Raw genomic sequence first — 12,996 nt, 5'->3', positions numbered from 1 at the left:
TGGAAAGAAAACACACACTCAGGAAAAGTGTGAACTGAGAAAAGAGGCTCTGAATTGCAGTGTCTATTCCAGCGCTAAATCTTTACCAAGCCGCGCTGGCTGTGCAACGAATGGGAAAAAAAAAACAGGATGTAAACCAGCAGGGTAACAACAATGAAGGAATTATCAGATTAAACTGAAATTGAGCGTGCCTTATAAAGAGATTCTGTTCATAATTGATGCTAACTTTCAAAGCAGTAGCATCATCCTTTAAAAAGTTATAGGAGTTGAAAGTGAAGAGTGTGTACAAGGTTTTTAAGAAATGAAAAGGGAATTCTAAAAACACGTACTCCTAATCACACTATTCTACCCCCCCCCCCCCCAAAAAAAGAAAAAAACTGCTGAAAAACACACTTTCCTGCCTGTTTTATGATCAGAAATTTTAGCATAAAGTAGAAGAAGACTTGCTCTTTCAGAAAATATGAAAAAGTCAAGATCTGTTAGGTTGACCCATTTCACATATTTTCAGTCCTCACACTTTTTGTTCGTTTTGTGGTGCGCGGTCACATTTTGACAAAACAGGTGTTCACTTTAACATATTGGTTGTTTAAAAATGTTATCCATTCAGTGGCCATTTTTGCATGGTGGAAAGTGCTGTTGTGTGGGATTTTGATTCAATGACCAAGATGCTGTGCACGTCAAGTTATTCTTTGTTATGAAGACATTCACTTGCTTATGTGCATGTGATAGGTAAGGGGCATTGTAGCACACCTGTGTACAAAAATTGTATATTTCTAGGGGGTGAATTTTTTGTGTGCGGCCTTTGAAAGAAGTGGGTACATTCTTATGCTGTCCAGTGTAGTTATACGATGCATCAGGTACTTTCATATACTAGGTGTTTCAAAAAACATTTCCCACTTTTGATTCTTAATAATTCATAAACTATATATCTGATAACACTCTCATTGATATGAGTAATAGCTGAATAGCGTACAATTTGGTTGAAGGTGGTTTGAATATAAAAACATAAATCAGTTTCATGAAATCCATGATTAATTTTACAGTTAGGTTCCAGATTTTGCTCTATTTTCAACCCTCTGTACAAAATTTCACTTTGCACAGGGGTCAATGGGTGTGTATGGGAGTGTGTGGTTAACACCCTGACAATGATCCTAAACAATGGTTAGGGTTTGAATGCTTCATTATTTATTCATGAGAAATTCCACTATCACAACTAGTCTTTATTCAGCCCCTGGCAGTATCTGTGTAATCTAAAGTCAAACGCCTGCCGATACTGTCGTTGGGTCTCGACAGTGCTCTCCCTACTTCTGAAAAACGAAATTACAATGAATAACTTCTATTCTATCGTAAACATGGTGACAGGAAGCAAAGAAAATCAGTTAGAGTATACACTTGTGTAAATGGAACCTTAAATAAATCTATTGTGAAACATATCGCCCCAATGATAAATGCTGGTGAACTCTTAACCAAAAATGATTTCTTTTTATCAAAAAGCGAAAAATTTGTCAGACTGTTTAAGTAGTAGACAGTTGTATTAAAATGAGGAACTTTAGATCATTTATGCTTATTTATATCCCAAATTTTGTGATATGTGAAGCAAAAATTGAAAATAATTACCAGCTGGAATGGAATGTGGTGTTTGCAAGCACATGGAAACGTGTGCTTCCTTTTTCCATGTGCATGCAGTTTACCCTTTACCGTGCATGAATCCAGACTAGCAGTGCCCAGGGCAATCCACATGAATTATTGATTAAGCATTCATGTGCCTGGGAGCACGAGATTGACGCCTAGTCAACAGGTGGTTCAGGCATGTCCATTGTTAAGGGCCATTGTCAGCACACACCCACATACACATCATTGGTTCCTGTGCAAGGTTCAATTTTTGTACAGAGGGTTAAAATTTGACCAAAATTTGAAACCTTACTTCAAAATCAATCTTAGATTTAATGAAACTGACTTATGCTTTCACATTCAAATTACCTCTAACCAAATTGGACAGTATTCAGCTATTATTTATATCAATGACAGTTTTATCGGAAGAATAGTTTTTGAGCTATTAATGATCAAATGTGGGAAATGTTTTTGAAACTCCTGGGTACAACAAGGAACAATTGTTCTGCATAGTCAGTGGTTTTCTGTTTATCCACATTCGTTACAACATATATTATACAAAAGTTGTTGATATTTAACATGTATACCTGATATCTCTACAATCAAACACACACACCCACACACATTATGTGGCCGTGTATCACAAAACTAAAAAAAAAAAGTCGCACGCACTGATTTTGTGTATCGAATGAAAATAGATGAAATGGGTCAACTAAGCAATCTTGAGTTTTCATATTTTCTGAAAGAGCAAGTATTTTATTTTACATTATGCCAAAGTTTGGTCTTATAAAAGGAACTGAAAATCGTGCTTTTAGCAGTTATTGTTGAACAGTTCTTAGGGAATAATGTGAATTATTGTCTTTAGTGTTCCCTTTTCTTTTCTTGAAAACTTTGTACACACTCTTTACTTTCCATATTAACTTAAGAAAGGATAATGATAACGTTTTGAAATTTAGCATTCAACATAGACTACATGTGTTAGTAAAGCATCCTTAATTTCAGCTTAATCTGATAATCCTTTGGTTGTTGTTGTTCCGATGGCTCACTTTACGTTTGTTTGTTTTTTACGTTCATTGCACAGCTAGCATGGTTTGGTATAGATTAAAGCTTTAATAGATCCTGTACTTCAGAGCCTGTTTTCTCAATTTCACACTTTTCCTGAATGTTTGCTTTCTTTCCAATATTAAGATAGGTTAGGAGAGTCCATTTCAGTTAAGCTTTGCGTCAATTTAGAGCTTAGGGTCTGCTCTTTCAGCATCTGCCCTTAACTAAAAGTCCATGTCTGAGACGTTTTGTTGGTATAGCTAGTTTGTGATGCAGGGTCACATAATATAATCGCTCACTTAAAAACCCACAAAGATATGCCGGGATAAATTCCCATTTCTCTACATTGTTTGAAAGAATGATGTCTATGCCTTAAAATAGTGTTCATTTTATAAGGAGATTAGAATCTTAATCCCTTCATAAAGAGATGAAAGTAAAAGGAGATGTAGAAGGTGCAATTTCAAAAGAAAGAAGGAAAGGGTTTGAAAGCTTAGCGTTACTCCGGCGTGCTGTGTCGAATTATCAATGAAAGCATTTACTATTTTACTGTGAAAACAGCGTCTCTCTCTCCCTATCAAAAAAAAAAAAGATATATATAAATATATACATATATATGTAATATATATGATACGTAGAAACCTAACATATTTCGATTTTTTGATTTGTATCCAGCAGTAAAATTTTGACAGAAGGTAATGAAAGGATAACTCTGCTAGGTATGACAATTTAAGAAAATGACAATGAAGATGAAGATGACGATTTTAGGTGAACTTTGTTTGAAATAAGGCTTTTGAAAACAGAAGTGAATATACCTATTATCTATTTTGTATTTTTCACGAGAAATTTAAGAAGGATATATGACCTAGGTACCTTTGTCCCTTGACCTCACCACAATTCTCGAACCCCACCCACACACATTCACAACAAAAAATTAAAAAAAAAGAAAGTTTTGCGGCCCATTTGCAAGTATATTCCAGCTAATGAATGCTTATACATTTTATAATACCCAGGAACGGCCCAATGTGAGTCAGATAAAATCCGACCCACAATAAAGGCATAAAGTTCATTTTCAATCCTTGAGCATAAAGCAAAGATAAATAGGCAGGTACTATTATAAATCTGCTATGTCATTTATTTTTCTCCACTATTGATCATATGAGAAAAAAATTTACGATATCATTCTTGGTTACATGTATATACAAACTTTGTTCGGGAAGAACGATAATCTTATAATAGTGACTGTGTTAATGTGAAAGCAATGATCTATAAGTGAATTGTTTCACTTTTACACCCACACTACATCTTTGTGGTTCAGTCTCTGTTTAATTAAATCTAATTTTCATATTGTGACCGTGTATGGCAAAAATAACAAAATAAGTCGCAGGCCCTGATTTACGTGAGGACTCAACATATATGTAACGATTTGATCTAGTCAATCTTTATTTTCTTTTTTTTTTATAATTGCCGAAAGAGCAAGTCTTTCTCTACATCATTCTGATGTTTTGGATCATAAAACGAATGGAAAATTAGCGTTTTAGCAGTTTTTTTTTTTTCAAAACGACAGTTTTCGTGGAATGGTGTGATTGTAGGTACGTCTCTTGGGTCCCTTTTCATTTCTTCAAACAATGTACACTCACTTAGATTTCAACTCTTAAGGTATGATGGTACTGCATTGACAGCTGACATTAGTGACGTGTGGAATGTGTAAATAGACCATGCTCAATTTCTGATTGGTATTCTGATGATCCATTTATTGCTGTAGCCGTGGAGATTTTTATCTTTTTTTATCCCATTCATTGCACAATGCACGCTTTTGAAGCAGTTATTTTCTACACTATTCTGGCTGATATTTTACCTATTCTCTTTAATCTTAAATGAAATTGATGAAACAAATCACCCGGTTTCACTATGGGTTAATCAACAACCCCCTTATTGCTTTCGAACACATTTTCAGAAAACTATAGGGAAACAGATCTTTGAATAAAAGTCAGATTATGGCGGCCATTTTGAAAATGAGTATCAAAACCAATAAAAATGCAAGAGTTTCATCTATTCATTTCGGATTTATCACCTTCAAGACAGGACAAGATGAGTCAGTTTTATATTTTGTTTAACAATTTACAAGAAAACAAATACAAATATTAATATTTTGCAACTATTAAAGAGTTCATCTGAAATGTTCCAAAATCCTGAACGATGTTGCCGTTTCATCATAGAGATAATGGCTCAACATCCTCGAAATTGGGTAAAACTATCAAAAAAGATTTGGACTGACCCTCTTGGAACCAGGATGAAAGGCTGTATATTGATGTTAGCCTAGGTCTTTCATCAACTGCCTTTATTTGGCAGATAGAGAATGCATTGATACGGAACTCCTGCATACAAGCAAGGACTCGGCCAAATCATGTTTCACGTACAAAGAGACAATAGTCCTGCAGTCACCATCTTTTGTTAATGGTACTCAATGCCTGTGATGTAACCATGTGGCGGAAATAAAGAAGCTATATGTGAAGAGAAAACACAGGGTTTATAAATAACGATCAAATTGGAGATGTAAAGCTGCAAATTTTCACCTAATACATGTCCTAACACTTGTATCTTTAACTGCATACCTAGACATGGAAATCAATGCCCTCATCCGTACATCTAGGAAAGGACACCAAAACATGGTTTCTCACCTATTAGACCATGGAGCTGATTTGAACGCAGTAAATAGTAACGGTGAGAGTTCGTTGCATTATGCAAGTGAAAAAGGACATCTTTCGGTTGCCAAAATCCTTGTCGACAGTGGAACAGACGTGAATACTACCAGTAAAGTTGGTGTTACACCCTTACATCGTGCAAGTCAAAATGGACATCTAGAAGTCGTATGCTATCTTGTTGAACAAGGAGCTGATGTACATGCAGCTGATGAAAATGGTTTCAATGCCCTCATCATTGCATCTATGGAAGGGCACCAAAACGTTGTTTCTTTCCTTTTGAACCACGGAGCTGATTTGAACGCAGTAGATATTAACGGTATGAGTTCGTTGTATCATGCAAGTTTGAATGGACATCTCTTGGTTGCCAAAATCCTTCTCGACAGTGGAGCAGACGTGAATACTACCAGTGAAGCTGGTGTTACACCCTTATATCGTGCAAGTCAAAATGGATATCTAGAACTCGTAAGCTATCTTGTTGAACAAGGAGCTGATGTACATGCAGCTGATAAAAATGGTCTCAATGCCCTCATCCGTGCATCTAGGAAAGGACACCAAAAGGTTGTTTCTCACCTATTATGCCATGGAGCTGATTTGAACGCAGTAGATAATAACGGTGACAGTTCGTTGCATTTTGCATGTAACAATGGACATCTCTTGGTCGCAAAAACTCTTGTCGACAGTGGAGCAGACGTGACTACTACCAATAAAGTTGGTGATACACCCTTAGATCGTGCAAGTCATAATGGACATCTAGACGTCGTATGCTATCTTGTTGAACAAGGAGCTGATGTACATGCAGCTGACAAAAATGGTTTAAATGCCTTCTTCATTGCATCTATGCAAGGGCACGAAAACGTTGTTTCTTTCCTTTTGAACCACGGAGCTGATTTGAACGCAGTAAATAATAACGGTTACAGTTCGTTGCATTATGCAAGTGTGAATGGACATCTCTTGGTTGCCAAGATCCTTGTTGACAGGGGAGCAGACGTGAACACTAGAAGTAAAGCTGGTTATACACCCTTACATCATGCAAGTCACAATGGACATCTAGAAGTCGTAAGCTATCTTGTTGAAAAAGGAGCTGATGTACATGCAGCTGAGGAAAATGGTCTCAATGCCCTCATCGGTGCATCTATGAAAGGGCACCAAAACGTTGTTTCTTTTCTTTTGAACCACGGAGCTGATTTGAACGCAGTAGATAATAACGGTGACAGTTTGTTGCATTTTGCATGTAACAATGGACATCTCTTGGTTGCCAAAATCCTTGTTGACAGGGGAGCAGACGTGAACACTAGAAGTAAAGCTGGTGTTACACCCTTATATCGTGCAAGTCAAAATGGACATCTAGGAGTCGTACGCTATCTTGTTGAACAAGGAGCTGATGTACATGCAGCTGACAAAAATGGTTTAAATGCCTTCATCGTTGCATCTTTAGAAGGGCACGAAAACGTTGTTTCTTTCCTTTTGAACCATGGAGCTGATTTGAACGCAGTAGATAATAACGGTGAGAGTTCGTTGCATTTTGCATGTAAGAATGGACATCTCTTGGTTGCCAAAATCCTTGTCGACAGTGGAGCAGACGTGACTACTACCAATAAAGCTGGTATTACACCCTTGCATCGTGCAAGTCAAAATGGACATCTAGACGTCGTATGCTATCTTGTTGAACAAGGAGCTGATGTAAATGCAGCTGCCAACAATGGTTTAAATGCCTTCATCGTTGCATCTTCAAAAGGGCACGAAAACGTTGTTTCTTTCCTTTTGAACCACGGAGCTGATTTGAACGCAGTAGGTGATAACGGTAAGAGTTCGTTGCATTTTGCATGTAAGAATGGACATATCTTGGTTGCCAAAATCCTTGTTGACAAGGGAGCAGACGTGAACACTAGAAGTAATGCTGGTGTTACACCCTTACATCGTGCAAGTCAAAATGGACATCTAGACGTCGTAAGCTATCTTGTTGAACAAGGAGCTGATGTAAATGAAACTGACAAAAATGGTTTAAATGCCTTCATTCTTGCATCTATGAAAGGGCACGAAAACGTTGTTTCTTTCCTTTTGAACCACGGAGCTGATTTGAACGCAGTAGATAATAACGGTGACAGTTCGTTGCATTTTGCATGTAAGAATGGACATCTCTTGGTTGCCAAAATCCTTGTCGACAGTGGAGCAGACGTGACTTCTACCAATAAAGCTGGTGTTACACCCTTGCATCGTGCAAGTCAAAATGGACATCTAGACGTCGTATGCTATCTTGTTGAACAAGGAGCTGATGTAAATGCAGCTGACAAAAATGGTCTCAATGCCCTCATCGGTGCATCTAGGCAAGGACACAAAAAGGTTGTTTCTCACCTATTATGCTATGGAGCTGATTTGAACGCAATAAATAATAACGGTGACAGTTCGTTGCATTTTGCATGTAAGAATGGACATCTCTTGGTTGCCAAAATCCTTGTTGACAGGGGAGCAGACGTGAACACTAGAAGTAAAGCTGGTGTTACACCCTTATATCGTGCAAGTCAAAATGGACATCTAGGAGTCGTACGCTATCTTGTTGAACAAGGAGCTGATGTACATGCAGCTGATAAAAATGGTCTCAATGCCCTCATCGGTGCATCTAGGCAAGGACACAAAAAGGTTGTTTCTCACCTATTATGCTATGGAGCTGATTTGAACGCAATAAATAATAACGGTGACAGTTCGTTGCATTTTGCATGTAACAATGGACATCTCTTGGTCGCAAAAACCCTTGTCGACAGTGGAGCAGACGTGAATATGACCACTAAAGTTGGTGTTACACCCTTCTATCGTGCAAGTCAAAATGGACATCTAGATGTCATTAGCTATCTTGTTGAACAAGGAGCTGATGTAAATGCAGCTGACAACAATGGTTTAAATGCCTTCATCGTTGCATCTTTAAAAGGGCACGAAAGCGTTGTTTCTTTCCTTTTGAACCACGGAGCTGATTTGAACGCAGTAGATAATAACGGTGACAGTTCGTTGCATTTTGCATGTAAGAATGGACATCTCTTGGTTGCCAAAATTCTTGTTGACAGTGGAGCAGACGTGACTACTACCAATAAAGCTGGTGTTACACCCTTATATCGTGCAAGTCAAAATGGACATCTAGAAGTCGTAAGCTATCTTGTTGAACGAGGAGCTGATGTACATTCATCTGATGAAAATGGTTTAAATGCCTTCATTCTTGCATCTATGAAAGGGCACCAAAACGTTGTTTCTTTTCTTTTGAACCACGGAGCTGATTTGAACGCAGTAAATAATAACGGTGACAGTTCGTTGCATTTTGCATGTAACAATGGACATCTCTTGGTCGCCAAAATCCTTGTCGACAGTGGAGCAGACGTGAATACTACCAATAAAGCTGGTGTTACACCCTTACATCGTGCAAGTCAAAATGGACATCTAGAAGTCGTAAGCTATCTTGTTGAACAAGGAGCTGATGTGCATGCAGCTGACAAAAATGGTTTAAATGCCTTCATCGTTGCATCTTTAAAAGGGCACGAAAACGTTGTTTCTTTCCTTTTGAACCACGGAGCTGATTTGAACGCAGTAGATGATAACGGTGAGAGTTCGTTGCATTTGACAAGTGTGAATGGACATCTCTTGGTTGCCAAAATCCTTGTTGACAGTGGAGCAGACGTGACTACTACCAATAAAGCTGGTGTTACACCCTTACATCATGCAAGTCAAAATGGACATCTAGAAGTCGTAAGCTATCTTGTTGAACGAGGAGCTGATGTACATTCATCTGATGAAAATGGTTTAAATGCCTTCATTCTTGCATCTATGAAAGGGCACCAAAACGTTGTTTCTTTTCTTTTGAACCACGGAGCTGATTTGAACGCAGTAAATAATAACGGTGACAGTTCGTTGCATATTGCATGTAAGAATGGACATCTCTTGGTCGCCAAAATCCTTGTCGACAGTGGAGCAGACGTGAATACTACCAATAAAGCTGGTGTTACACCCTTGCATCGTGCAAGTCAAAATGGACATCTAGAAGTCGTAAGCTATCTTGTTGAACAAGGAGCTGATGTACATGCAGCTGATTAAAATGGTCTCAATGCTCTCATCCGTGCATCTGGGAAAGGACACCAAAACATGGTTTCTCACCTATTATACCATGGAGCTGATTTGAACGCAGTAGATAATAAAGGTGACAGTTCGTTGCATTATGCAAGTTTGAATGGACATCTCTTGGTTGCCAAAATCCTGGTCGACAGTGGAGCAGACGTGAATACTACCAGTAAAGCTGGTGTTACACCCTTACATCGTGCAAGTCAAAATGGACATCTAGAAGTCGTATGCTATCTTGTTAAACAAGGAGCTGATGTACATGCAGCTGATGATGGTATAAATGCCTTCATTCTTGCATCTATGAAAGGGCACCAAAACGTTGTTTCTTTTCTTTTGAACCACGGAGCTGATTTGAACGCAGTAGATAATAACGGTGACAGTTCGTTGCATTTTGCATGTAACAATGGACATCTCTTGGTCGCAAAAACCCTTGTCGACAGTGGAGCAGACGTGAATATGACCACTAAAGTTGGTGTTACACCATTCTATCGTGCAAGTCAAAATGGACATCTAGAAGTCATTAGCTATCTTGTTCAACAAGGAGCTGATGTAAATGCAGCTGACAAAAATGGTTTAAATGCCTTCATTCTTGCATCTTTAAAAGGGCACGAAAACGTTGTTTCTTTCCTTTTGAACCACGGAGCTGATTTGAACGCAGTAGATATTAACGGTGACAGTTCGTTGCATTTTGCATGTAAGAATGGACATCTCTTGGTTGCCAAAATCCTTGTTGACAGTGGAGCAGACGTGAACTTTAGAAGTAAAGCTGGTGTTACACCCTTATATCGTGCAAGTCAAAATGGACATCTAGAAGTCGTAGGTTATCTTGTTGAACAAGGAGCTGATGTACATGCAGCTGATGAAAATGGTTTAAATGCCGTCATTCTTGCATCTTTAAAAGGGCACGAAAACGTTGTTTCTTTCCTTTTGAACCACGGAGCTGATTTGAACGCAGTAAATAATAACGGTGAGAGTTCGTTGCATTTTGCATGTAACAGTGGACATCTCTTGGTCGCAAAAAAACCCTTGTCGGCAGTGGAGCAGACGTGAATATGACCACTAAAGTTGGTGTTACACCCTTCTATCGTGCAAGTCAAAATGGACATCTAGAAGTCGTATGCTATCTTGTTGAACAAGGAGCTGATGTAAATGCAGCTGACAACAATGGTTTAAATGCCTTCATTGTTGCATCTTTAAAAGGGCACGAAAACGTTGTTTCTTTCCTTTTGAACCACGGAGCTGATTTGAACGCAGTAGATGATAACGGTGACAGTTCGTTGCATTATGCAAGTTTGATTGGACATCTCTTGGTTGCCAAAATCCTTGTTGACAAGGGAGCAGACGTGAACACTAGAAGTAAAGCTGGTGTTACACCCTTACATCGTGCAAGTCAAAATGGACATCTAGAAGTCGTATGCTATCTTGTTGAACAAGGAGCTGATGTACATGCAGCTGACAAAAATGGTTTAAATGCCTTCATCGTTGCATCTTTAAAAGGGCACGAAAACGTTGTTTCTTTCCTTTTGAACCACGGAGCTGATTTGAACGCAGTAGATGATAACGGTGACAGTTCGTTGCATTATGCAAGTTTGATTGGACATCTCTTGGTTGCCAAAATCCTTGTTGACAAGGGAGCAGACGTGAACATTAGAAGTAAAGCTGGTGTTACACCCTTACATCGTGCAAGTCAAAATGGACATCTAGACGTCGTAAGCTATCTTGTTGAACAATGACCTGATGTAAATGCAACTGACAAAAATGGTTTAAATGCCTTCATTCTTGCATCTATGAAAGGGCACGAAAACGCTGTTTCTTTCCTTTTGAACCACGGAGCTGATTTGAACGCAGTAAATAATAACGGTGACAGTTCGTTGCATTTTGCATGTAAGAATGGACATCTCTTGGTTGCCAAAATCCTTGTTGACAAGGGAGCAGACGTGACTACTACCAATAAAGCTGGTGTTACACCCTTACATCGTGCAAGTCAAAATGGACATCTAGAAGTCGTATGCTATCTTGTTGAACAAGGAGCTGATGTACATGCAGCTGACAAAAATGGTTTAAATACCTTCATCATTGCATCTTTAAAAGGGCGCGAAAACGTTGTTTCTTTTCTTTTGAACCACGGAGCTGATTTGAACGCAGTAGATAATTAGGGTGACAGTTTGTTGTATTATACAAGTGGGAATGGACATCTCTTGGTTGCCAAAATCCTTGTTGACAGGGGAGCAGACGTGAATACTACCAGTAAAGCTGGTGGTACACCATTATATCGTACAAGTCAAAATGGACATCTAGAAGTCGTAAGCTATCTTTGAACAAGGAGCGGAAGTACATGCAGCTGATGAAAGTGGTTTAAATATGAAAAGTTTGTTTGCAAAAACCGATATGTCCATATTTGCCAAATGGAGATATTTGCGATGAAAGGTCAAGAAAAACAAAGAGAATAATACAAAATATGCTTCTTTTGACCATAACATCAAATATATACCTTTATATGTAATGACCAATATATCATTTAAAAGGCATTATTTTGTACTTTACGACAGAGATCGTACTTCAAAATCTTCAAAAATGGACTTTTCGGTATTTGCAAACAAACCCTTCATGTTTTCATCAATGCATCTATGGAGGGGCACCAAAACGTTGTTATTATTCCTTTTAAACCACGGAGCTCGACCGTGATATGGCAAATTAACGTAACCCCCAAATTTGGCATTTTCAGGTAATTTGTACTATGTTTCTTGATTTTCGTTGAATGGAAATAAACTAAGATTGAATTGAAATGAAGATTTGAACAAACCTATTGATATTGACGAATTGGTCACGCGAGTTAAACGTTTTAAGAATGGTAAAGCTCGTGGAGTTGATCAAATTCTGAACGAATTTCTGAAAATCTCTTCTGGCCGTTTGCTATCTTGCATTGCCGTACTATTCAATATTGTTTTAGACAGTGGTGTCGTTCCCTTGATTGGACAATTGGACTAATTATACCTTTGTATTTAAAAGAAAGGAGACGCAAAAGACCCCAATAACTATCGAGGCATCACTTTGCTCAGTTGTTTAGGGAAGCTCTTTACAAGCATATTGAATAAAAGGTTAATGTTTTATCTCGAGGACAATAATTTACTTCGCGAAGAACAAGCTGGCTTTAAGAGTGGTCATTCAACTTTCGACCATATTTTTGTTTTACTTTCCATCATTGATTTGTATTTAGCTGAAGGTGAAGAGTATACTTTGCGTTTATTGACTATAAACAAGCATTTGATTTAGTAGATAGATCAGCTCTATGGATGAAACTTTTTAATGCAAATTATAATGGAAATTTTTAAAAGTTATACATAGCATGTATGGCCAGGCAAAATTATGTGTAATAAAAGCTAACGAAGAGTCCCCCCTATTTCAATGTAATATCGGGGTTAGACAAGGAGAAAACCTTTCACCCATGCTGTTTGCCCTCTTTCTCAATGATTTCAGTAACTTTATAAAATGTACATGTCATGGCTTGGATTTAATGCCAAAAAGGTTCAATACACATGCC

At 38.2% G+C, this 12,996-nt stretch overlaps 1 protein-coding gene and 1 pseudogene across 1 annotated transcript; both read left to right on the top strand.

Moving 5' to 3' along the window:
• Positions 1-5,273: 5,273 nt before the first annotated feature.
• LOC140245746 (uncharacterized) lies at positions 5,274-10,505 on the top strand. Its single transcript, XM_072325270.1, is given in 1 exon segment — positions 5,274-10,505. A coding segment is annotated over 1 exon segment (5,232 nt).
• A 2-nt stretch (positions 10,506-10,507) lies between these two features.
• Positions 10,508-11,879, top strand: LOC140245745 (uncharacterized; annotated as a pseudogene).
• The last annotated feature ends 1,117 nt before the right edge of the window (positions 11,880-12,996 follow it).

This window comes from Diadema setosum, unplaced genomic scaffold (assembly GCF_964275005.1).
Source record: "Diadema setosum unplaced genomic scaffold, eeDiaSeto1 scaffold_28, whole genome shotgun sequence".
In the NCBI taxonomy this organism is placed as follows: Eukaryota; Metazoa; Echinodermata; class Echinoidea; order Diadematoida; family Diadematidae; genus Diadema; species Diadema setosum.
The sequence above is the reverse complement of the archived record's forward strand: the minus strand, read 5'-3'. Positions and strand labels throughout refer to the sequence as shown.